The sequence below is a fragment of the Macaca nemestrina genome, chromosome 15 (genome assembly GCF_043159975.1).
Source record: "Macaca nemestrina isolate mMacNem1 chromosome 15, mMacNem.hap1, whole genome shotgun sequence".
NCBI lineage: Eukaryota > Metazoa > Chordata > Mammalia > Primates > Cercopithecidae > Macaca > Macaca nemestrina.
The window spans coordinates 109,789,409-109,813,738 of NC_092139.1; the positions used below are offsets into that span (position 1 = coordinate 109,789,409).

At 50.1% G+C, this 24,330-nt stretch overlaps 3 protein-coding genes and 1 non-coding gene across 10 annotated transcripts; 2 read left to right on the forward strand and 2 right to left on the reverse strand.

The window, feature by feature from the left end:
* The first annotated feature begins 6 nt into the window (after nucleotides 1-6).
* PHETA2 (PH domain containing endocytic trafficking adaptor 2) lies at nucleotides 7-8,679 on the forward strand. 7 transcript variants are annotated; one of them, XR_011614182.1, is made up of 5 exons: nucleotides 7-3,402; nucleotides 4,645-4,726; nucleotides 5,386-5,496; nucleotides 6,356-7,911; nucleotides 8,547-8,679. XR_011614182.1 is itself a non-coding variant. In XM_071080671.1 (4 exons), exon 4 carries the CDS (start codon nucleotides 6,370-6,372, stop codon nucleotides 7,147-7,149), a length of 780 nt encoding a protein of 259 aa, XP_070936772.1. In that variant the 5' UTR covers nucleotides 7-3,402; nucleotides 4,645-4,726; nucleotides 5,386-5,496; nucleotides 6,356-6,369; the 3' UTR covers nucleotides 7,150-8,515. The 7 variants fall into 7 exon arrangements, 6 of the variants coding, with proteins under 6 accessions (XP_070936772.1, XP_070936774.1, XP_011710471.1 ...); XM_071080671.1 differs by lacking the exon at nucleotides 8,547-8,679 and having other exon boundaries at nucleotides 6,356-8,515; XM_071080673.1 differs by lacking the exon at nucleotides 8,547-8,679 and having other exon boundaries at nucleotides 5,411-5,496; nucleotides 6,356-8,515.
* On the reverse strand, nucleotides 5,127-5,230 carry LOC112423601 (small nucleolar RNA U13). The gene has a single exon (XR_003014089.2). It is a non-coding gene; the product is annotated as a small nucleolar RNA U13 (small nucleolar RNA).
* Nucleotides 8,680-8,784: 105 nt separating the features above from the next.
* On the forward strand, nucleotides 8,785-12,755 carry LOC105464353 (single-pass membrane protein with aspartate rich tail 1). The gene is made up of 3 exons (XM_011712168.2): nucleotides 8,785-9,040; nucleotides 11,323-11,463; nucleotides 12,521-12,755. Exons 1-2 carry the CDS (start codon nucleotides 8,855-8,857, stop codon nucleotides 11,458-11,460), a joined length of 324 nt encoding a protein of 107 aa, XP_011710470.1. The 5' UTR covers nucleotides 8,785-8,854; the 3' UTR covers nucleotides 11,461-11,463; nucleotides 12,521-12,755.
* Nucleotides 12,756-15,231: 2,476 nt separating this feature from the next.
* Nucleotides 15,232-23,904, reverse strand: LOC105464351 (NADH:ubiquinone oxidoreductase subunit A6). The gene is made up of 3 exons (XM_011712165.3): nucleotides 23,719-23,904; nucleotides 16,180-16,295; nucleotides 15,232-15,432 (listed from the first exon to the last, which is right to left on the reverse strand). The coding sequence occupies exons 1-3, from the start codon at nucleotides 23,855-23,857 to the stop codon at nucleotides 15,301-15,303; spliced, it is 387 nt and encodes a 128-aa protein (XP_011710467.3). The 5' UTR covers nucleotides 23,858-23,904; the 3' UTR covers nucleotides 15,232-15,300.
* Nucleotides 23,905-24,330: the final 426 nt, after the last annotated feature.

Here is a 24,330-nt window from a genome sequence, read left to right on the forward strand (position 1 = left end):
CACTGGGGTCCCGCCCTGCGTGCTAGCCAGGCTAGCATTGGCAGAGCCGGCTTGGGGCTGTCCTTCGTGGCCCGGACACCGCGAGGCTTCCACCTCTGTGGGGACCACGAGGGCGAGGATCGTGCCAGCCTCACCGTGGGCGCTCAGTAAGCGGCCGTGCAGTGAATACCTGCTGAGGGCTTTGATTAGAGGAAATGAGAGACTGCTCTGAAGCAAGGTCCCCCCTAGTGAGCCGCTAGGAAAATGGAAGTCTGGGATTAATCGTCTCTACGAGGAGGATGCGTGGGAGGCAGCAAAGCAGGCGGTCGCAGCTCCAGCAAAGGCAGCCGGCTCCCCTTCCCCGCCTGACGCTCAGGGACTGCTCGCACAGGCTCGGCTACTTCCTTCTTCATTCATTCATCAAGTATTTATTGAGAAACTGCTAGCTGGCAAATGCTTTGTTCTGGGCATTGTAGGGGCAGAAGGATATTTTTCCTTACTCATCCCAAAGGTCACAGCGGACACTCCTATAAACAAAATATAGGTTAGCAAGAAAAAAGCATAACAGATTGATTTACACAATGTTTTATGTGACTTGGGAGCCTTCAGGAATAAAGACACAAATACTCAGGGAAAACTTTATTTTTATGTCTCTGATGAAGAATGGACACCCCTGGCCAGGTCTGCTGGCTCATGCCTGCAATCCCAGCAGTTTGGAAGGCTGAGGCAGGAGGATTGCTTGAGGCCAGACATTTAAGGACAGCCTGTGTCCAACATAGTGAGACCCCTTCTCTACAAAAAAATAAAAAAGCCGGGCAGGTGCCTGTGGTTCCAGCTACTTGAGAGGCTGAGGTAGGAGGATTGCTTGAGTCCAGGAGGTTGAGGTTGTAGTGAGCTGTGATTATGTCACTGTATTCCAACCTGGGCAACAGAAAAAAGGAATAAGGAATGGACAATTGTATAAATGCAATTAGACAAAAGGGAATGATTTGATGTTAATAGCTGAGTGTGGAAACCCAGTAATGTCTGTCTGTTCAGATTCTTCTTGTTCTCTCTGTGTGGCATTCCCTCCTGCTGGGAAGAGGGCAGGACCCCTTCTGGAATGACAGTCTTATGGCCTAGTATCAGACAAGGTAGGTCAGAGAATTCCTTTATGGCCAGGCCTGACACAGAAAGGTGGGGGATGTTTCCAGTAATATTCGTAGTTTCTTTTTTTTCTTTTTCTTTTTCTTTTTTTTTTTTTGAGACAGAGTCTCCCTCTGTCACCAGGCTGGAGGGCAGTGGCGTGATCTCTGCTCACTGCAACCTCCACCTCCCAGGCTGAAGTGATTCTCCTGCCTCAGCCTCCCGAGTAGTTGGGACTACAGGCGCACGCCACCATGCCCAGGTAATTTTTGTATTTTTAGTAGTGACTGGGTTTCACCATGTTGGCCAGGATGGTCTCGATCTCTTGACCTTGTGATCCGCCCGCCTTGGCCTCCCAAAGTGCTAGGATGACAGGCATAAGCCACTGCGCCCAGCCAATATTTGTAGTTTCTGTAACTCACCTTAAGGAGGAGGAATTTCAGTTTCTATGGCCTGCCTTGCAGGAGAAAAATGGGAGAAAGAAGGGGGGCAGGAGAAGGTCAGAGAGAGACTTGGCTTCTGAGGCTCTTCCAGTGTCCTTTGGTTCAAAGTACTCAGCACGCCCAAGTGTCATCTTTTTAGGCATCGCTTTCTGACCCCTAACAGCACCTTCACTCAGATGACCACTGGGCATCTCAAACATAACCCAGACCAAGCACCGGCCACTTTCCACATCTCAGATAATGACAACTCTCCTAGGTGCTCAAGCCAAAACTGTGCAGTCCTTCCTGCTCTTTCCCTCACTCCCTACATCCAACTCCTCAGCAAATCCTGTGTTCTCTACCTTCAAAAGCCATTCTAAATCTGGCTGCCTCTCCCTCCCTGCTCTCACCGCCCTTGTGACATCTCGCCTGGATAGTGGCAGCAGGCTCCTCACTGGTCTCCAGCTTCCACTGACATTGATTCTCGCCACAGCAGCGAGAGTACGCCTTGAAATCTCTCAGGTCCCTCCTCACAGCCCTGTCTAGACTAACAGCCCTCCCAGATTTACAGAGCCCCATCCCACCCCTTCCACCCCCACCTCCTACTGTTTGCCACCCCCGCCCCAGGCCTCCCAGCCTCACTGGCCTTCTTACACAGCAGGCCTGAGGCCACTGCGCTGACTGTTCCGTCTGCCTGGAATTGGCATGACTGGCTCCCTCATTTCCTTCAAGTATTTGTCCAATGTTACTTTCTCAGTAAGGCCTACCCTGACCACTCTATTTGCAATTGCAACCTCCCTACTCCCACAATTTCCCGTCTCCCTTATCCTCCTCTGTTTTTTCCGTGCCACTTATTACCTTCTAACACATTTATTATTATTATATAGTATTAACTGAACAAAATTTAGTAGGGGAGACAGGCAATAAACAAGAAAATAAAAGCATGAGCATAGGAGAGTTTACTCTAGCAGTGAGTGCTCTGATGGAAATAACACCCCAGGGATGGGACACAGACTGCAGGGCAGGTTGCCTTACAATGGTCCCAGAGGGGACCTCTGAGCAGAGACTCAAATCTGCGTCCAGAGGCGTCCTGAGGAGTGGAGCTGCGGCTGGGGGTGGGAAGGAAGGCCATTCTAGGCTGCAGGAACTGTAAGGGCAAAGGCTCTGAGGTGGGAGCCAAGTTCATGGGCAGATGTTTGAGGACACCTCCGGCTTCCAGGGCCTTCCAGAAGCTCTAGTCTCTTGGGTTTGGTTGTGCATTCCCGAGACCTTCACCGCAGGCCGCCTCCTGGACCCACTAGGGCAGAGCCTGGGGGCTGCTGGTGGGCTTCAGGCCAGGGAAGCAGAAATGGGTAATTTCCAGAGGCAGAAATCAGCCGACCCCGGTGGGCCGGTGGGTGGCCCAAAAAGCTTGACCGGCCCAAAAAGCTTGACCAGCCCTCGCGGGCTGTGTAGGAGCCCGCCCTTAGGAGGTGCCCAGAGCGAGACGTCCCTGGTTTGGCTCTGCCGGGGAAGTAGGCCTAGCAGGGAGAGGGGGACCAGAGAGGAAGAGATGGACTGAGTTTTCCGGACGGTGGGCCGGGACCGAGGCCCGCGGACCATCTGAGGGGGACCTCTGGGTTCGAGGCCGCCCGCACCGACCAGTTCTGTGGCTCGGGCAGTTCAACGCCCTCTCGGGCCTCAGTTTCCCGCCCTCGCTGATCCCGAGGCCGCCTCGGAGATCCCGGGCCGGTTGAATACTGGGCGGGGAGGGGCGTAACTCCAGCCTCCCGGGCGGGGTCTCCCAGCTCCCGCGGCCACGTTGCAGCCCAGGCGGAGGCGAGGGGTCTCGAGCCAAGATCGCCCTCTTGGGCATCGGTGCGATCGGCGGCGGGAGGTGAGAGTGGACCCGGCGGGCTCCGGGAGGAAGTGGCCCCAGGGAAGGCGTGGCCGCGGGGACGTGGTGGGTAACAGCCCCGACACGAGGACGGGGAAACCGAGGCGGTAGCCAGGGAGACCCTGACCGAGATGACCCCTGTTTAGGGCGACAGCCGGGTTGGTGCTCCCCGCAGTGGCCACTGGCACTGCGGTCCCGCACCCCAGCTCGCCTCTCCTCCAACAAAAGAATCCAGGAAGACGACGGGGCAGGCGGGAGGCCGGGTGTGCGGGCGGCCTGGCCCCCCTGCTGGTGGAGAGGAGGAAGCGCCCTTCCCCGGACGCGGGAGAGGGGAGGGGGCATGGCCTCACGGGCTGCCCACCCCCTCAGTGTGCCCCAGTGCTGGGCCCAGGACCCCCAGTGAGGCCACTCCTCTGGCAAATATCTGTGATCTCCTCCTCCCGCTTCCTGGGCCACCCCTACTGGAATGGCCTCTCTCCCCATCCAGGGGCCTGACTTGTTTTTCTCCATAACCCTTAGTATTACCGGTCCTTTTGGTATCTCTTATTTCACTAATTATTCTTTCATTAATTTATTAGCATTTATTTTGTTTGCCTACAGTGTGTTTCTCCCTGTGGGACTGTAGGCTCCAGGAGGGCGGGAGACTTTGATTTGTCCACTGATGTATTCCCATTAATTCAACAGATCCCTCCTGAGGGCCTCTCTGAGCCCTGCACAGTGCTGGATATTGGGGTTCTCCTGGGAACTTAGCCGAGCCCCACCCTAGACATTCTGGGGCTGGGAACAGTGCTGTAAACACAAATGACATGGTCGTGAGATGAAGGAAACCAGAAATGGGGGGTCTACTGGTCAGATGACCTCAGGTCAGGCCACCTTGGTGGTCAGGGCCACCTTAGATGATATGGTGATCATGCAGGGCCTCCCAGATTAGGTGACTTCAGTTAAAGCCACAAAGAAACTGAGTGGGAGGTGCTAGAAGGGAAAAGCTAGGAACCATGAGGGCACGTGTATCTCTGACCTGGACTCAGGCAGAAAGCTGGGGTCTGAAGAGTAAAGGTCAAGAAAAGGGGACCCAGCCCCTTAAGCTGCTCAGGGGTTCCTGGCTGGGTAGATGGGTGGGGGGATTCTCAGGGGTCACGGAAGGCTTCCTGGTGGAGGCTGTGGTTTCATTAGGCCTCGAAGGTGGAGTAGGAGTTCTCATTCTTTGGGATAAGCTGACTGGGCTTGAGAATTGTTTTGCAGGCTCCCTGGGAACCAGGTGGTCCAAGGGCTGAGCTGTGTGGCCAGACAAGAGGTCCCTGCCCTCCCCCAGTGAGCCCTGCCGGTAAGTGGTACAGTGTGAGAGATTTGGGAGACGAAGCTCTGCGTTTCATCGGTCATGTAACCTTGGGCAAGTTCCCCTCCCTGCGCTGGGCCTTGGTTTTCCATGAGTAAGGACAGTTGGACTAAGTGTCGTTCATGATCCTGGGGGCACCCACATTCAATGGTTGCGGTTAGATCTTCTCAGCTGTACCTGGGTTTATGCTACACTCTTGTTTACAGAGCAGGTCCCCATCTGGCCCTGAAGGCTGCAGATTGAGAGAGAAAAATAATGTTTTATCTGAGGAACTGGAGCCCCTTTAAATAATCAGGCCCAGACATATTGAAATGCAACAGCTGTCAAGTCTTCCTCCTCCCTTGAGCTGAAGAATTATCTCTTTTTCTTTTTTATTTTCTTTTCTTCATGTCAGGTCAGTAATGTGCCCACATGGTAACAAGGTTCGAGGGTGGCATGGCTTACACATGCACGTGAACACCCAATCATCACACTCATGAACTACAAAAGGATCAAGAATTACCTCTTGAAGCCACTTGCTATGTGGCTCTAGAGCGACACCAAGTAGCCATAAAATGTTGTACACTGGACACCCTCCAGTTCTTACCCTATAGTTCAACAATGTATAGCCAATCACTAATCAATATTATTTCTTTTTTTTTTTTGAGATGGAGTTTCTCTCTTGTCACCCAGGCTGGAATGCAATGGCACAATCTCAGCTCACTGCAACCTCTGCCTCCTGTGATCAAGCAATTCTCCTGCCTCAGCCTCCCGAGCAGGTGGGATTACAGGCACCCGCCACCGTGCCCGGCTAATTTTTGTATTTAGAGATGGGGTTTCACCATGTTGGCCAGGCTGGTCTTGAACTCCTGAGCTCAGGTGATCCACCCCCACCTTGGCCTCCCAAAGTGCTGGGATTACAGATGTGAGCCACCGCACCCCGCCAATCAATGTTATTTCTATAAACCAAGGAGAATTCATGCCAAACAACTTTGTCATCCTTGCCCCCTTCTGCCTATAAAAACCTGCTTGTAGGAAAGGCCCAATGCATCACACCCCATGACAACTTAGAAGTTTGTTCTGTCCTTATTCTCACTCAAGTAAATTCTTTAAAGTTATATTTTGTGCCTCAGCTTCTGCCTTTAGGTCACTAAGATTCAACTGCTATATGCAAATAAGAGGCCAGTAGAGGCCCAGGAGGGTCATGGAAACCCTGGAAGCTTGGCCTCAGAGTTGTAGTTGAGAGGACCCCAGATCAGGGAATAGTTTAAGCACAGTGGTTTCGATGGGTCTGGGGTCCATTTCAGCTCAGCTGACGCCTGTTTGTTTGGATTTTAGAAAGCCCTGCCCAGGTCCTGCCATGCCTCCTGTCTGATGCAGTCTTGTTATTCTTTTCTCCAAGTCCGCCAATGTCCAGTTTTTTTTTTTTTTTTGCATGATCCTCACAACATCCCTTTGAGAGAAAAGGAAGGAAAGACGAGCCCACTTCTCAGGAGACTTTAGGGGCCTTACGGACACAGCAAGCGAGTAGGAGCCCCAGGGCTGGGATCCAGGTCACCTCCGGAGCCAGTGCTCTTCCCCAGTGGGGCACAGAACCACCTCCCTCTCTGATCCGCTGCCATCTCTCTCGCCTCACAGTTCCTGTGGGAGCCATGAAGCTGAACGAGAGGAGTGTAGCCCACTATGCACTCAGCGACTCCCCAGCAGACCACACGGGCTTCCTGCGCACCTGGGGGGGCCCAGGAACCCCATCGACCCCTAGTGGCACTGGCCGAAGATGCTGGTTTGTCCTCAAGGGCAACCTGCTGTTCTCCTTTGAGAGTCGCGAGGGCCGGGCCCCGCTGAGCCTGGTGGTGCTGGAAGGCTGCACAGTGGAGCTGGCTGAGGCTCCCGTGCCTGAGGAGTTTGCCTTTGCCATCTGCTTTGATGCTCCTGGAGTGCGCCCACACCTGCTGGCCGCAGAAGGGCCGGCGGCCCAGGAGGCCTGGGTGAAGGCGCTGTCTCGGGCAAGCTTTGGCTACATGCGCCTGGTGGTACGTGAGTTGGAGAGCCAGTTGCAGGACGCACGCCAGAGCCTGGCTTTGCAACGCCGCTCATCCTGGAAGTCTGTTGCCAGCCGCTGTAAGCCCCAGGCTCCTAACCACCGATCTGTGGGCCTGGAGAATGGCCACTCCCTCTCCAAGGACAGCAGCCCCGTGGGCTTGGTTGAAGAAGGGGGCAGCAGGTCTTCAGGGCGGGGGTTGGCTGAGTGGGAGCTGCAGGGCCCTGCCAGCCTCCTCCTAGGCAGGGGGCAGAGCCCTGTGTCCCCTGAGACCTCCTGCTTCTCTACCCTGCATGACTGGTATGGCCAGGAGATCATGGAGCTGCGGCAGTGTTGGCAGCAGAGGGCCCAGAGGAGCCAGCCAAAATGTGAGGAACAGGATAAGCCCTAAGTCTGGACCCTTTGAGTCAGGAAACCAGGGCCAGTTCTTTTTTAGGAGTTAAATGTTTACCCATTTCCAACGTTGTGTTTTGGGAGGGGACATGGGTTCTCTCCTTCCTGCTATTTAGGCATTCTCCAGATTCCAGATCCACCCGTGTGTCTGGAAGGGACTGAGGGACCATTCCTTCCATCCTCTTTATTTCCTGAGGTCCACAGAGGAAAGGAGACTTAGACACCACAGAGCAAGACCCCTATCTCCTGACTGCACTGGCCTGACTGGCCCCTCCCAGGGGATGTTAATGAAATGAAGGAAGTGGGAAATGTCACCTGAGAGTGTCACAGACTTGCCCTACCTTTGACCTATACACCAGGCTCTGGAGCCATAATTTCCAACCTGGGGAGTCTCGTGTGCATTTAAATCCGAGGTAGGCTGCAGTATTGGCTTGAGGCTCTGACACTGTCAGAGAAAGTGGATTTATTGTGTCACAGGAGTTTCTGGGGCCCAGCTCTTCCTGAGAGGGGTGGGAAGATTGGGGATCCTCACTCAGCAGTTTGGGTAGGGCCCTTTGAGGCAGAGGGTCTTCGGCCAGTGAAGATTTACTCTGCTCAGAGTGTTGGGGTCCCATCCTTTCTCCCCGGCTCCCCTGTTAACAGATGGTGCTGGACCTTGCCCCAGAAGGGGCTTGTAGCTTTTTTATGTCAACGAAATGCCCTCCTGTACTGTCTTCAGCAGCCAACTCCTGGAGCTGCCAAGTGAGGGGTTAAAGAAGAGGTGGGTAGGCAGCGTGGCTCCCTGGGTAATGTTTGTTGCTTTGGTTCTCAGTCCTGGGTATTCTAGAAGTTTGGACACGGGATTCCGTTTCCTGTGCTAAAATTCTCCCTCCTGGCTGGGCTCCGGTAAACTGAAGCTGCTCGAGAAACCACCTGGAAACTCTCATAGCCCTGTTTGTCACCCAGGGTGTACTTGCCAGGACCTTTCCTTGCTACTCTTCCCAACATCCAGCGTGATTTTTCTATTGTTCTGGGAGGCAAAGCGGCTGGGTCACCAGAGCCTAACCAGACTGACGCCCCAGGGGGAAGACGCAGAGGCCGGGAGGAGACACCCCCTCCCAAACACACAAAACTTGCCTCTTCCTGGCCTCGGCTCCCCTCACTGGGGCCTTGGGCAGGGCTGACCCGCACCCAACTAGGCCTAAGGGGGACGCTCGGAGCCTCTTACCCCCAGGAGGCGGAGATGCGCCCAGGGCGGGCGCCCGGCCTGTTCCCCAGCCCTGCCTGGAAGCTCCGCAGCCACTGCATTTTGTTGACGGGCCCTTCTCTTATTGCTACAGTGTTTTGTACGCGGTTAAAACACTAGTAAAGCTTTTTCATTATTACCCATTCGTCTCCCTGGGTTTATTTCTACAGCCGGCCACTAAGTCCTGCTCCGGCCACCGTGCAGTCCTAGGTGCGGGACCCAGGACCGCGGCCCCGCCCCGGAGGACGCGGACGTAGGGAGCCGGGGCGGCGCCGATGCTCTCGTGACGTCACTACGCCGGCCAGTGACAAACGCCTCCCACCGCCCCAGGAGCCGCCACCACTGCGCGAATGCGAGGGCTGGGCTTCTCGTGTGCTCCTCAAAGTCTCGCGAGGCTTCGGGCGGCGTTCTTCCCGAGGGCGGCACCGGGGCCGGGCGGTGGGGTCCGGGTGCCCTGGTGAGGGGCGGAGCTGGGGGCATGGCGTCCGGAGCGGCTCGCTGGCTAGCACTGGTACCAGTCAGGTCCGGGGCTCTCCGAAGCGGGCCTAGCTTGAGGAAAGATGGCGATGTCGCCGCAGCACGGAGTGGCTTAGGCCAGAGCCTGGTACCGTCGAGGTCAGTCATCGTTACCCGCAGCGGCGCCATTTTGCCCAAACCGGTGAAAGTGAGTGTCTGCCTGGAGACGGGGTGAAGGGGCTGAGGCCAATCATTGTGGGGAGTGCGTGAGGGCGGTGCTGATTGACGGGAGCGAAGGCCAATCATAACGACTACCTTAGACTGGAAGGCGGACCAAGAATAAATACGCTAATGAGTTGCTAATTTTGACAGGTGTGTAGAAAATGGTAGGTAGACAGAAGATGGGGGGAAAACGCTGAGGAAGATGGCCTTTCACATTAGCTTGTCCTGAGAGGTGGGGTGCTCTGCACCTCTGGAGTCAGAAGACTAGGCCGTGTGCTTCTAGCTTAGACCAGTCCTGTAATCTCTGCCCTGCCTGTCTCCTAGTTTATGGGATGAAATATGAATTGTGAAAGGATTCTGTAAATAAAGGGTACGTGGGATGGGCCTCATCTTTTTATGAGTTGTCACCTAGTATTCATGTGATTTACAGTCCTGATAGATGTGCAGGGAATTATTAAAATCACGGTTTTTCAAATGAACAATCGGGCTAGAGCGGTGAAGTTAGTATCCAAGGCCATCGCTGAGGCCGCAGCATCCGGGTTTCTTCCTGGTACCGTCCCCATCAGGTTCTATCTTTTTCCAACACTGAACGCTGTCACATGCTTGAGTTTTTCTAGGGAAAACGGAAACAGTCCCTTATATCCAACAAAAGTTTGCTTTAGCACTGCAGGGCTGTGTGGTGTGGGAGTTAAAAAAAAACATTCTCTTAAAGCTAGTCTGGCCTATGCTAACTCACACAGTTGACTGCAGGTCCATGTTGGGAAAGACCTGCCTTATCAAAACAGTTGCAAAAAACTTTTTTTTAAATTCTAGGAATACAAGAGAAACGTTGCTGAGATTTTACTGACATTCTCCCAATCCATTTAAATAGTCTTTGAGTGTAAATACATGCCTACTTTCAAATACATCTGTTTCTAAAATTTTTAAATCAAATTTCTCAGGCATCAGGGAACGTGTTACTTAATGAACTGTATAGAATATCCCTTCAGTGTACATCTTTCGGTCATCGGTTTTCGTGTATTTCGTGTTCAGATAGAGCTCACCGTAGTCTGGCCCTCTTAGTACTGGTGCACCCGTAGGGATTTAAAGTAATTAGCAGGCTGTGTCCTAACTTTAGATGTCTAGGGTGCCTTAGACTTTTCTTTCCAGTGGACTTTTCATCCACTTTGATGGCCATAACAGTCACCTTATCCCTTTTTCTTTTTTGTTTTGAGATGGAGTCTCACTCTGTCACCCAGGCTGGAGTACAGTGGCACAGTCTCGGCTCACTGCAACCTCCGCCTCCTGGGTTCAAGTGATTCTTCTGCCTCAGTCTTCTGAGTAGCTGGGACTACAGGCGTGTACCACCACACCCGGCTAATTTTTTGTATTTTTAGTAGAGATGGGGTTTCACCATGTTGGCCAGGCTGGTTTCGAACTCCTGACCTCGTGATCTGCTTGCCTCGGCCTCCCAAAGTGCTGGGGTTACAGATATGAGCCACTGCGCCTGGCCTTTTTTCTTAAGACAGAGCCTCACTCTGTTGCCGAGGCTGGAGTGCAATGGTGCAATCTTGGCTCACTGCAACCCCTGTCTCCTGGGTTCAAGCAATTCTCCTGCCTCAGCCTCCCAAGTAGCTGGGATTACAGGCGTGCACCACCATGCTGGGCCAATTTTTTTTTTTTTTTTTTAAGACGGAGTCTCGCTCTGTCGCCCAGGCTGGAGTGCAGTGGCTGGATCTCAGCTCACTGCAAGCTCCGCCTCCTGGGTTTACGCCATTCTCCTGCCTCAGCCTCCCGAGTAGCTGGGACTACAGGCGCCCGCCACCTCGCCCAGCTAGTTTTTTGTATTTTTTAGTAGAGACGGGGTTTCACCGTGTTAGCCAGGATGGTCTCGATCTCCTGATCTCGTGATCCGCCCGTCTCGGCCTCCCAAAGTGCTGGGATTACAGGCTTGAGCTACCGCGCCCGGCTGCTGGGCCAATTTTTTGTATTTTTAGTAGAGACGGGGTTTCACCATGTTGGCTAGGCTGGTCTCAAGCTCCTGACCTCAGGTGATCCACCCACCTTGGCTTCCCAAAGTGCTGGGATTACAGGTGTGAGCCACCCTGCCTGGCCCTCTCCTTTTCTAATTACTTTTCTTGCCCTGAATTTTTCCAAGGATTTTAAAATCAAGTTGCTTATGATGGGTCTGAGGTCCACAGGAGGGTATGTCCGTGAGAGGGCCAGGTCTTCTTTGGTCCTGCCAGAGTGGGCTCTGGAGCTCACAGCTGCCACTCTGACCCTCTGCAGATGTCCTTTGGCCTTCTCCGTGTGTTCTCCATTGTGATCCCCTTTCTCTATGTCGGGACACTCATTAGCAAGAACTTTGCTGCTCTACTTGAGGAACATGACATTTTTGTTCCAGAGGATGACGATGATGATGACTAACAGGTAAGACTTGCTTTACCCTAGATGGACCAGGAAGCAGGGTGGAGCATCTGTCTGTGATGCAGTCTGGCCTGGTAGCAGCATTTGGACAATGAGGGCAGAAGCTTTAATGAATTGACCCACTTGGTGGCTAATGTTTTTTGTTTTTTGAGACGGAGTTTCGCTCTTGTTACCCAGGCTGGAGTGCAATGGCATGATCTCAACTCACTGCAACCTCTGCCTTCCAGGTTCAAGCGATTCTCCTGCCTCAGCCTACTGAGTAGCTTGGATTACAGGCATGTGCCACCATGCCTGGCTAATTTTGTATTTTTAGTAGAGACAGGGTTTCTCCATGTTAGTCAGGTTGGTCTCAAACTCCCGACCTCAGGTGATCCACCCACCTTGGCCTCCCAGAGTGCTGCGATTACAGGCGTGAGTCACTGCGCCCAGCCGACTTCATGTGCTTTAATATGTGCTTCATGGCATTACTGTCAGAGATGAGGACACTCCTGACTCCTTAGCCTGGCATTCAAGGCTTGCCATAATCTGGTCACACCTCTTATTCCAGTCTCATCTTCCATATTTCCAGCCACACACCGATTCCCAGTATTCACCATTTCTTGAGTTTTCACACTCATACCCACCCCCAAACATTGGCTCATTGTTCCTCCCACATGGAAGGCTGTTTCCGAGAGCTCTGGGTCTTAATTCCACCCCATTCTACAGTGTCTTTGAAGTCTTCCTTCCTCCCTTCATTTGAAAGTTGACTACTCCTTCCTCTGAGCAACCAGTACCTCCAGTACCTCTCTTCAAATACTCGGTATCATGTGTCTAAACACACTCAAACCAAAATTTTACTAGACTCTGAGCTTCTTGCTGGCAGGGGACGTTTTTTATACATTTGGGCCCCCAGTGCCTGGCCCGTGGTGAATGCCCAGTTAACATATGCATAAACAATCAAACGTGCTCAAAGCTGCCTTTCTCCTGCCATGTTTGATAGAAGCACTTTGTGGAATTCTTTCAGTCTGCGGATGGAAGGCTACTCTGTTGCCCAGTTCACTGCTGCTTTCCTTTCTTCCAGGCATTACAGAAAGGAGAAAGCAGTAACTGAAGAAATGGTGATGCTCTCAGCTTCTCTGCCTTCCCTATCAGCAGAAGGGCTCAGGGAAGGCCCTCAGCCTCCCAGTCTGGTGAAGCTTCCTGTATGGTCCATGACCATATCCTACCCCAGGCTCTGGCAGGCTCCCTGAGATGTGCTGTCCACTAAGCACTGTACAAACAAGCAATCAAATTATGAATAAACATAATAAATATCAGCTGTGTGTGACTGAGTGATTGCTGCAGTTTCTCAGTATGCCTAGGCTCTAGTTGGTGCGGTTGTTTCTGCTGTCCTTTATTCATGAGAGAAACATAGGCCCAGGCTATCCAGGCTGCAGTGGAGCCCGGTGAACTATTCTGGGGGCCTGGGAACGATTTTCATTGTTTACAAAAGCCCAACAGAAACTGCGCATTTTCCCTTAAGAAAGCTACACGGCCTAACTAAAGCCTCATGCCATTCTGTGTTCAGTGCCAGTCATTTAAGTAGTACGCTCTGCTTGTTAGCATACTACTTAAATATAACTAGAATGATTCAAAACTTGGGTTCTGTGATATGAGGATATATATAGGTTTTCATCTATTTCCTGGCTTATAACTCCCAAAGCTCTTGTTTTAGGCTTTTGTTACAATGTTGGGCACTTCGGGCCTCAGAAAACAACAGTCTCTTTCTCAGACCTTCTCCTGACCTCCTTTCACCTGCTGCTTTTTCTCCCCAAGGTAGGCCATAGAAACTAAAAGTATAATCTTCCTTTGCCTGTCTTCGAGTTGGCCATAAAAAGAATTATCTGACCTACCTTTTCTGATTTTAGGTCATGAGACCCCCATTTCAGAAGGGATTCTTTCCCTTACCTGGGAGGAAGAAATGTGGACAGGCCTTGTTGGACTTCCCCACTCCATCTGTATTAGATTATGCCTCTTTTGTCTACTCCCATTTTTCCACCGTTGTCCATGCTTCAATCATCCCTATCCAATGAGGTCTCCATAAAAGGCCCAAGAAGACATGTTCAGAGAGTTTTCGGAGAACAGAACACTTGGCTTTGGAAAGTGGCATGCCTGGAGAGAACTTGGAAGCTCCATGCCCCTTCTTCTATACCTCACCCTATGCATCTCTTCATGTGTATCTTTTGTGATATCCTTTACAATAAACCAGTAAATGGACCTAAGTGTTCCCGAGTTCTGCAAGCTGCTCCAGCAAATTAAAAAGAAGGGGTCATGAGAACTCCAACTTGAAGCTCACAAGTGCTGGAGGCTTGGACTTGTGAATGTTGTCTAATGGGGGTGGGAGCAGTCTTGTGGGACTGAGCCCCAAACCTGTGGAATCTGATGCTATCTCCAGGTAGATAGTGTTGGAAGAGAATTGGAGGACAGCCAGCTGGTGTCTGCTGCAGAACTGACTGCTTGCTTAGTGTGGGGAGAAACCCTCATACGTTTGATCACAGAAGTCTTACGTGTTTATTGTTACTGAGTGAGAGAACACAAAAACATTTTTGAGTTTTTTCCTCAGGTTCCTAAGGTGAAAATATAAAGGGATCCTTGGTGCCTTAAGTTTTGGGGCCATGCACAATGGCTGAGGCCTGTAGTCCCAACACTTTGGGAGGCTGAGGCAGGAGGATCACTTCAGCCCAAAGTTCAAGACCAGCCTGGGCGCAGTGGCTCACGCCAGCACTTTGGGAGGCCAAGGCGGGTGGATTGCTTGAGGTCAAGAGTTTGGGAGCAGCCTGGCCAACATGGTGAAACTCCGTCTCTTCTAAAAATATAAAACTAGCCGGATATGGTGGTCCACGCCTGTAATCCCAGCTACGTGGGAGGCTGAGGCAGGGAGAATCACTTGAACCGGGAAGCGGAGGGTGCAGTGAGCCAAGATCACGCCACTGCACTCCAGCCTGGGCAACAACAGCGAGACTCCATCTCAAATAAAAAAGAAAGAAAGAAAAAGAAAAAAAGACCAGCCTGGGCAATGGAGACCCCATCTCTACAAAAAAAAAAAAAAAAAAGTATGGGACTCCTCAGTGATGATACTTATAGATTCCAAACCCCGTTCTCTATCATTTGGATTGCCCTGGGAAGGACGAGAGAAGACTACCATCCAAACAGAGATCAGTTCTTGAACTGGGGTTGATGTTTATTTTCCTGCCACTGAGAGGTAGACCAGAGTTTGCAAAGACAGTAGAAATATTTCTGTTCTCTGTGTGTATATTGAATAGCTGTGCACCTAGCAGGGTGCCTGAGTAGGAAGTTAATTTCATTTTAAGGGCTAGAGCTTGTTACAAGTAGTGGAGCCAAGCCTTTGCACATCCATTTTCTTCAGAACCCAAGGAAAACTAGCCCATTTTGACAGCTCTACTTTTGCGCCTGTTAGTGCTGCTCTGATCCCTCTCTGACAGCAAGAGCTGGCTAATTTTGTATAATCTGTGCCCTGACACAAAGGTGTCTAATCATGGGGACTGTAGAAACTACTACATTAACAAGTTATCCAGCCTCATGCCCAGTGTCACAGTTTTTGAACAGATGGCCTCCTTCCTTCCTGTTTACTGACATGCAAGGCTCTGAGAAAAATAATTCAATCCAATTTACAGCAAACACCACATTTCAAGAAAAGGGAAAGAACAGGTGGTGTGTATACCAAAGCCCCACTTGCTCAGGCAAAAAACAGGCTTCAGAAAATTGGTTCATCAATGGAATTCTATCACAAAGTGACCATCGTATAGCGAGTTTATTTGTGCTCTAAAATAATATCAACATGCACCTTTCCACTGAGTGACTTCATGGGTCATGGCCAACATAGAACTTGGATAGGAAATCCTTTGGCCTTGGCGCTTCTGTTTCATGGAAGAACCGCATAACATGTGTCCGCTGCTTCCATACTTTAATTGTTTCTTCCAGTTCCATCTTTCCCTGAACAGTGAGGAGAGAGGTCGTCAGTCACAGTGGTCAAGTTGAAGGCATATGACACTGAAGGCCAGGATTCTATTCTCTGCTCAGCATGGACTTGTTGAATGACCTTGGGCAAGTTACTACTCTGTCTGGGCAAAGTTTCTATGTCTGGACAATGAGATGGTTGGGGTAAATGATTTCTGAGACCTTTCAAAGATTCTTTAACTCTGTGGTTAACTGGTACCAAGAGGAGAAACATATAGGTTAACAGGCTCTTATCCCATGACCACCTAACCTGACTGGCTTATGTTTCTGCTTATCATTTCTTCTGTTACTGACTGGTCTATGCTGAAGCTCCCATTGATGCTAATGTGACTGGCCAGGGGGACAGAATCAGCCCCAGGATTTGACCCCATTTATACAGGACTCATAACCAGCCTAATTGCCTCTTCCAGCTGTAAACTGGCATTCAGGTGAAGTGGTAACTTCTAGGGATGAGGTTCAAGAAGAATTCAAACTTTCCTCCCTACATCTTTTTTTTTTTTTTTGGTTATAAAATGCAAGTCCCAGTGGATGTTGCCTTGATGAATCTTATCTATTTATCTAGATGATAACCTCCAAGTTCAAGTATTTCTCTGAAATACAGCAATAATCACTGCTGAACCAGTAGCTGCTTTCTAAACTTGGAGACAAAATGTTCATTTGGAAAGACTGAGAAGTAGTGAACAAGTTGGTGATCTTTTAAATTGGTCAGGGAGGGTCAGTTACCTTAATGACCAGAAGATCAACCACCCTGGGGTCTGTGACGTGGGCATTCTTCATAAACATTTCTCGGACTTTATCCCGTCCCATTTTCACAGTGATGTCCAGCTGGAATTGGTGTACTAGAGAGAAAAACATGACTCAGGGTAGAAATTGTATGGTTAAAACATGTTTTTAAAACCTAGAGTCAAAGGATACTCATTGAACACATACAGGTCGCCCATTCATTCCTTCACCAAAAATTAGCCTGACCCTAGGCTAGGTGCCTGAGGATGAGACGTGTGATTCATGGCATTTGCTCTCAAGGAACTTATTATTTTGTTTGGGGAAAAAGACCACTGAATTTGAAGAGGCAGTAAAGCATTGTTCAAGAGTTTGAACAACCTGGGTTCAAATCCCAACTTTTGTTAGGTATATGATCCTGTGTAAGTTAACTTTCTTGTGCCTGAGTGTATTTTTTTTAAATTATTTTTTTAGCCGGGTGCGGTGGCTCACGCCTGTAATCCCCAGCACTTTGGGAGGCTGAGGAGGGTGGATCACCTGAGGTCAGGAGTTTAAGACCAGCCTGGCCAACATGGCGAAACCCCATTTCTACTAAAATCACAAACATTAGCCAGGCGTGGTGGCGGGCGCCTGTAATCCCAGCTACTCGGGAGGCTGAGGCAGGAGAATCACTTCAACCCGGGAGGCGGAGGTGGCAGTGAGCTGAGATGGTGCCACTGCACTCCAGCCTGGTGAAAGAGTGAGACTGTGTCTCAAAAAAAAAAAATTATTTTTTTGGAGACAGGGTCTTGCTCTGTGTGATCATAGCTACTTGCACCCTTGAACTCCTGGGCCCCCGTGATCCTCCTGCCTCTCAGCCCGGCAAGTTGCTGGGATTGCATGCATGAGCCATTGTCCTGGCTGAGTGTATTTATTTATCAATAAAATGAAGACAATAACAGCACATATAACTCCAGGGCTCTTGTGGAGATTTCATGAGACAATGCAAAATGCTCACAATAGTGCCTCACATGGAATAAGCTCTCAATAGACATTAGCATTATTTTTATATGGAACAATCGGCAAAAGAAAACAGGATTGAAATTAATGTAAAAGGATGTGGCCTAGGCTGTTAAGTACTACACAAACTTTGAGTTGAGGGAGACTGCTAGGGGTTTATGCAGGTTAGGGAGGCTTCAATCCAACAAGCAATTAATACCATCTTAGGTTACTTAGAGGAAGCAAAGTTTAAGATGTAGCTCCACTTGTCTAGGTGTTAAATTCTGACTGGAGAGACAGCCAGCTATGAATATAAACATAAAATCATAATATTCAACAATCCCTGATTAAGCTCCTAAAATAGTGACAAAGATTCAGTAACCTGGAACTTCAGATGAGACGTACGGATATCCTTTGAAAATTAGGTTTTAGTTACATGCATTACCACCCCCTGGGACGCTCAGCCATCAGTGGATTTGTTGATGACAAGGTCATGAACAGGGTCTTACGTGGTAGGTGGGATACACATAGGGTGACAGAGGCACACTAGGCTGTGGGGACAGCAAAATCAAGGCTCCCAGGCTAGAATGAGCACTGTAGTGAAGGAAACCAGTGTATTCCTTTGGAATACCTTGTCTTGTGGCCATTCCTGTGACATGTTCACCCTGGCCTACAGAACTATCATAACCAGCTCTGAAAACGATGAAGGCCATTTTCTTTTTTTTTTTTTTTTTTGAGGTGGAGTCTCGCTCTGTCGCCCGGGCTGGAGTGCAGTGGCGCGATCTCGGCTCACTGCAAGCTCCGCCTCCCGGGTTCCCGCCATTCTCCTACCTCAGCCTCCCGAGTAGCTGGGACTACAGGCGCCGCCACCACGCCCCGCTAATTTTTTTGTATTTTTAGTGGAGACGGGGTTTCATTGTGTTAGCCAGGATGGTCTCGATCTCCTGACCTCGTGATCCGCCCGTCTCGGCCTCCCAAAGTGCTGGGATTACAGGCTTGAGCCACCGCGCCTGGCCGCCATTTTCTGATTGAATTAGCAATAAAGTTTGAACCTTAATTTTTTTTTTTTTTTTTTGTAGAAACAGGGTCTCACTATGTTTCCCAGGCTGGTCTGGAACTCCTGGCTTCTAGCAATCCTTGACCTCCCAAAAGGTGTTGGGATTATGGGCATGAGCCACTGCACCTCACCTGAATCTTTTTACTCCTAACTTAGTGACAGTGATAGAAAAATAAAGCCTCTGCTGAGGGACATATCAGGCCATGCTGCAAAGAAAACAAAGTTTCTGATCCAACCAAGGAAAAAGCAACAGCAGAAATCTACTAGGAGAACTGGCATCCCAGCTTGATAGGTCAATGTTAACACCACAGAGGACAGAGGATCATTCACTAGAAGTAAGTGTCCAGGGTGTGCTGGAGCAGGCTCTCATGGAGAGCCAACTTTACATATCTCTTCCCAAATCCATCCACACTGACTTCACTTAAAAATCAATCATAGTGGGAGTATTTATACCATGGAAAATGGCAAACACTATAAATTTGAGTTCTACCTCCCACAGAGCTGTTCACCAAGGTATATTAGGAATTCCAGTAAAGAGCAAAGGGACAATAAGAAGACAGATGCAAAAATAAATGCAAACTAATATGGAACCTGGAATTTTATTATTATTTTTTTAAGACAGGGTCTTGCTCTGTCACCCAGGCTGGAGTGCAATGGCATGATCATGGCTCACTGCAGCCTTGACCTCCCGGCTCAAGCAATTCTCCCACCTCAGCCTCCCAAGTAGCTGAGACTACACGCATGCACCATCACGCCCATACTTTTTTAGTTTTTTGTGGAGACGGGTGTCTCACTACATTGCCTAAGCTGGTCTTGAACTCCTGGGCTTAAGCGATCCTTCTGCCTCTGCCTCCCAAAGTGCTGGGATTACAAGTGTAAGCTACCACACCTGACCAAACCTGTCCTTGGTACACGTGTGTCTAGAATCCAGGGTTTGTTTTTTTTTTTTTACAATCCAGTGCTCTTTTAAGGAAGAGACTATGAGGAATCTTCCCCTACTATCAGTGCTTATCTTTCCTGCATTTTTTATTTTAGATTCCTGACCAACTTTGGGAACAAAAAAACAATATTTCTCTGGGCATTCTTACGGGAGCTTGTGCCCATCAGCTCCCATTCCTCATGATCTCCTGAACTACTACACAGCAGGGCACTGGGTGATGAATCTTCTCATCAGCAAAATATTCACATGCATAAATGCAACATTTTACTTACAGTTTCAGGAGGTTACAGATCCTTGAGTGCCCATCCTCAGATTAAGAACCCTTGTCTCTAGAAAGACAAATTCCATATAGGTCTGTCCCAGGCTCCCTCCTCCCATCCCAACACTCTGAATGCACCCCCCCAACCAGCGAGAAAGGCTGCAGAAAAGCAAATGGAAATAGCCTAGCCGTAGACTGAATCGTTCCTTGGTCTAAATCTGTGGCAAACCAGCAATGATTTTGCCCCCCAGAACATTTGGTAGTGTCTGGAAGCATTTTTGGTTGTCACACCCATGGGGTGGGTGCTACTGGCATCTTGTGGGTAGAGGCCAGGGATGCTGCTAAACATCCTATGATGCAGGGGACAGCCCTGCACAGCAATCGTCCAGCCCACATGCCACTGTTGAGAAACCCTGATGTAAATCAGTTCCAATTGTTCTTTCTCAACTCACAAATTCCTGGCTTATTCTTTGAATCCTGAATACTTCTATTTCAATTAGAAAAAATCTGAGAGGCTCAAAAGGAAGTACCCCTTTTGGGTGAAGGTGACTTTTCCACAGTCTCTGTGTGCTTTTCTGAAGTTATTGTTAAGGCTTTCTTGAGTCCAGAAGGCTCTGACAGATTCGGAAGGACAATCCGATACTGCTCTCAGTTATTTGCTCCAATTCATTTTGGTTGCATTCATACAAGGCACAAGGCCTGTATTCTTAGATGGGAAGGCAGCATAGTATAATGGAAAATAATGTGGGATTAGGGGTCAAATAAGCTGGGTAAGGTCTCCAGATCATTATAAATTATGATCTTGCCTGGGGTACAGCCTCCTTAGCCTGTCATCTCATCTAAAAAAAAAAATAGGAAAGAAAATAAACTCTAACCTAATTCTTTTACAGGAATATAGTGAAAAATCAAGTGACACCTTGTAAAGCATGATCCAAATGCTGGCTGTTAAAACTGTCACACTTTTTCCCCCATACCTCTATAATACCTTGGGTTTAATTATCTGGTTAAATGCCTATAATAGACTAGACCATAAGACTAGACCATCAGACCCTTGAAGGCAGGGTTGTGTTTTATTCATTTTTGTATCTCTCTAGGCATCTAGTACTGACTCTGAAGTACAACAGATACTTAATGAAATGGAAATTAAATGAATGAACTGTTTCTATAGAAAGTCTCCTGTTACCTTACGGCCAGCAAACAGCATGTCATATTTTTTCCAAGGAAGGATTCAAAGGCAGTTCTATCCCTGTGCTCCCATGCAAAACTGGGCCCTGGGAGATTCAGGGAAAACTGCAGTAGAAGCTAAGAGCCGGGTATTAGGGGTTTACAGGTAGGCTCTTCTACTTCCTAACGATGTCATCTGAGACAAATTTATGTGCCTCAGTTTTCTCATCTACAAGGCAGGGAAACTATTAGAGCCCACCCTAAAATAAGGCATAGTGCTGAGTCATATGTAAGCATTTTAATAAACGTTAGTTATCAGCCAGTCACAGTGGCTCATGCCTGTAATCCCAGCACTTTGGCAGGCTGAGGCCGGCGGATCACCTGAGGTCAGAAGTTCGAGACAGCCTGGCCAACATGGTGAAACCCCATCTCTACTAAAAATACAAAAGTTAGCCAGGTGTGGTGGCGCGCACCTATAATCCCAGCTACTTGGGACGCTGAGGCATGGGGAATCACTTGAACCCGGGAGGCAGAGGTTGCAGTGAGCCGAGATCACGCCATTGCACTCCAGCCTGGGAGACAGAGCGAGACTGTCTCAAAAAAAAAAAAAAAAAAAAAAAAAAAAAAAAGTGAGTTATCAATACTATTTTTTTCATTAAATACTTAAAATTTTACTTTTGTTTATTAATGCTCAGGCTGTCTAAGTTATTGACACTATTTTCCCCTTCCTTGATTTGATTCCTCAGCTGGAGTCCTGATGATGGATACCATAAAACCCATGTGGCACAGGTCTGTGTAACTGGCCAGCTGCAGATCACTGATCTTCCCCATAGGGATGCACACTCCTTGACCCCTTCTTTTCTCTCCTCTTCCCTTGCTCTTTAGGCTCCTGTAACCCTCTGCCTTCTTTCCTCCTCTCAAGACCCTTCTGACTTTAGGACTTTCTTCCCAAAACAGAATTTGAGGGAAGGTCTTGGGAGGGGATGGTTTAGAAAGAGCTGGATTCTCAGAGTCAGGATACCTGGGTTCTGTCTTCTACTTGGCCACTGATTTACCCTTCACAAGCCACCCTTTTTCAATGTGGTCCTCCTTCCCCCAGCTCCTTCCTCCTGCAACCAGAGAGGGTTCTGGGTACTCCTAGAAGTATTCTGCCAGGTAAACATTATGTTTTCAAACTTCTGAATTTGAATGCACCACCCCAAAACACACACACATACACATACACACTGCTACTGTCACTCCCCACACACATCTTTTATCTGCCTGCCCCTGAAGGCATCTGAATTTGCAGCCCCTGAACCAGCGGATCACTCAAGTTTCTCCTTCTCTAGTAACGCGTGGGTTTAAGTTCTAGTCAGTAGCAATTTTTCCAAAAGTCAGCTTGAGGACAGGGACTCTGTGGAGCAGAGACGGTTCTCATATGTCAAAGAACCGGGTTCTGCTTGGAAGCTGCTGCTAAGGTAAGCCCTATAAATAACAAAAATAACAACAAAAACAATGGCAGCAGCTAATATTTAATGAGTTAAATATGCACCAAGCCCTGTTCTAAGCACTCTAGATATTTTAACTTAATACAGTAACTTTCTGAAGAAGGAATTATCATTCCCATTTTATTTATTTATTTAATTTTTTTTTTTTTTTTTTTGAGACGGAGTCTCCCTGTGTCTCCCAGGCTGGAGTGCAGTGGCGTGATCTCGGCTCACTGCAAACTCCGCCTCCCGGGTTCACGCCATTCTCCCGCCTCAGCCTCCCAAGTAGCTGGGACTACAGGCGCCCGCCACCACGCCCAGCTAGTTTTTTGTATTTTTAGTAGAGACGGGGTTTCACCTTGTTAGTCAGGATAGTCTCGATCTCCTGACCTCGTGATCCACCCGCCTCGGCCTCCCAAAGTGCTGGGATTACAGGCTTGAGCCACCGCGCCCGGCCACATTGCCATTTTAAAGATGAAGAAACAGGAACAGATGAAATACCTCGCCCAAAGTCACATAGCTAGTTGAGGGCAGCGCCTGGATAAAAGTCCATGCTCCTAACCACCACATTCTACCGCCTCTTCACACACACACAAGCAGGGACAAGACAGCCCTGAGGAGTGGCACCATGCTCCAGCTCACTCAAAAACACCTCTTTCTCACGCTTCGGGAGGCCAAGACGGGCGGATCACGAGGTCAGGAGATCGAGACCATCCTGGCTAACACGGTGAAACCCAGTCTCTACTAAAAATACAAAAACATATGCCGGGCGTGGTGGGGGGCCCCTGTAATCCCAGCTACTCGGGAGACTGAGGCAGGAGAATGGCGAGAACCCAGGAGGCGGGGCTTGCAGTGAGCCGAGATCGCACCACTGCGCTCCAGCCTGAGACTTCGTCTCAAAACAAAAACAAAAACAAAAAACCAAACACCTCTTTCTCCGACTAGCATTACGCGCCATGTGAAAACACCGAGTCAGGTCGGGCGCAGTGGCTCACGCCTGTAATCCCAGTACTTTGGAAGGCCAAGGCCAGCGGATCACTTGAGGTCAGGAGTTGGAGACCAGCCTGGCCAACATGGTGAAATCCCGTCTCTACTAAAGATACAAAAATTAGCCAGGCGTGCTAGCGAACGCCTGTAGTCCCAGCTACTCGGGAGGCTGAGGTAGGAGAATCGCTTGAACGCAGGAGGCAGAGGTTGCAGTGAGCCGAGATCGTGCCACTTCACTCCAGGCTGGGCTACACAGCGAGACTCTGTCACAAACAAAACAAAAAATCCAACGGGCATCTAAATTACACTCCGCAACTCTAGACTTTGGGTTCCAGGTACACCAGTGGCTCGGCCTGGGCCCTGGGCACATCACTTCGCCTCTCGGTGCCTCCGCTGCCTCACCCACAAAGTGAGTGTGTCACTGACAGTCCTCGTCCTCCTGCCAATTGCGGGGGACAAACCAAAGCTCCGAGGGCACCGTACGAATGCTGGGGACGGCCGGTCTGACCACGGCGCCGCCGCCGGATCCGGCCCGTGGTAGGCTCCGGTGACGCTCTTCCCCTGAAGCACCCGCAATCGCCTCTGCCCAAATTGGTGACCTCAGCTCGGCCCATGAGAAACCCCGGCTGGGCCGGCTACGACCTTGAGCGGCGGCCTCCGGGTCCCCACGTAAGCCGCTACCTCTCACCAGTGTTCGGCACCTCCCGATACCAGGCGCGGTAGAGCTCGCGCACCCTCCGCTTGGCCTCGTTCGTGTCCCGACTGAAAATGGGCTTCACAAAGGTGCTGGCGGTAGACGCAGCTTGGCGGACGCCGCTCGCCGCCATCTTGCCAAAGTATCCACTCCACAACCCCACCTCTTTGCAAGCCGCGCGTGCGACCCGCGGGCGAATGTCTTTTCTCATTGGCTGAGGGGAAATGCCCCGCCTGTATGCTGGGTGGGCGGGAGGATGACTGTAAGGCTCTCCGATTGGCTGCGAAGCCTCTCTCTGGCTGAGCGAAGCGTGGGGGTTGCGCATGCTCATCTACAGAAGCGCCGCTTGGCCTTTGGACTAACCTATCTGTCGCGCTAACGGGCCGGCGTCGCCGCCAGGGGACGCTTGGGCAGCAGGGTGGTCGCTGGGTCGTGAGCTGGCGCCGAGGACGCCGAGCGACTGCGGGGCTTCTGTCAGCGTCCTGCTATCCGGCTGCCCGCCGCGCTCCCTGGTAGTGTCAGTGGACGCGCAGGCCTTGAAGAACCTCCTCGCGGCGGGCCCCCGAGGTAACTGCTGAGGCAGATAATGGCGCCTGGACTGCGGTG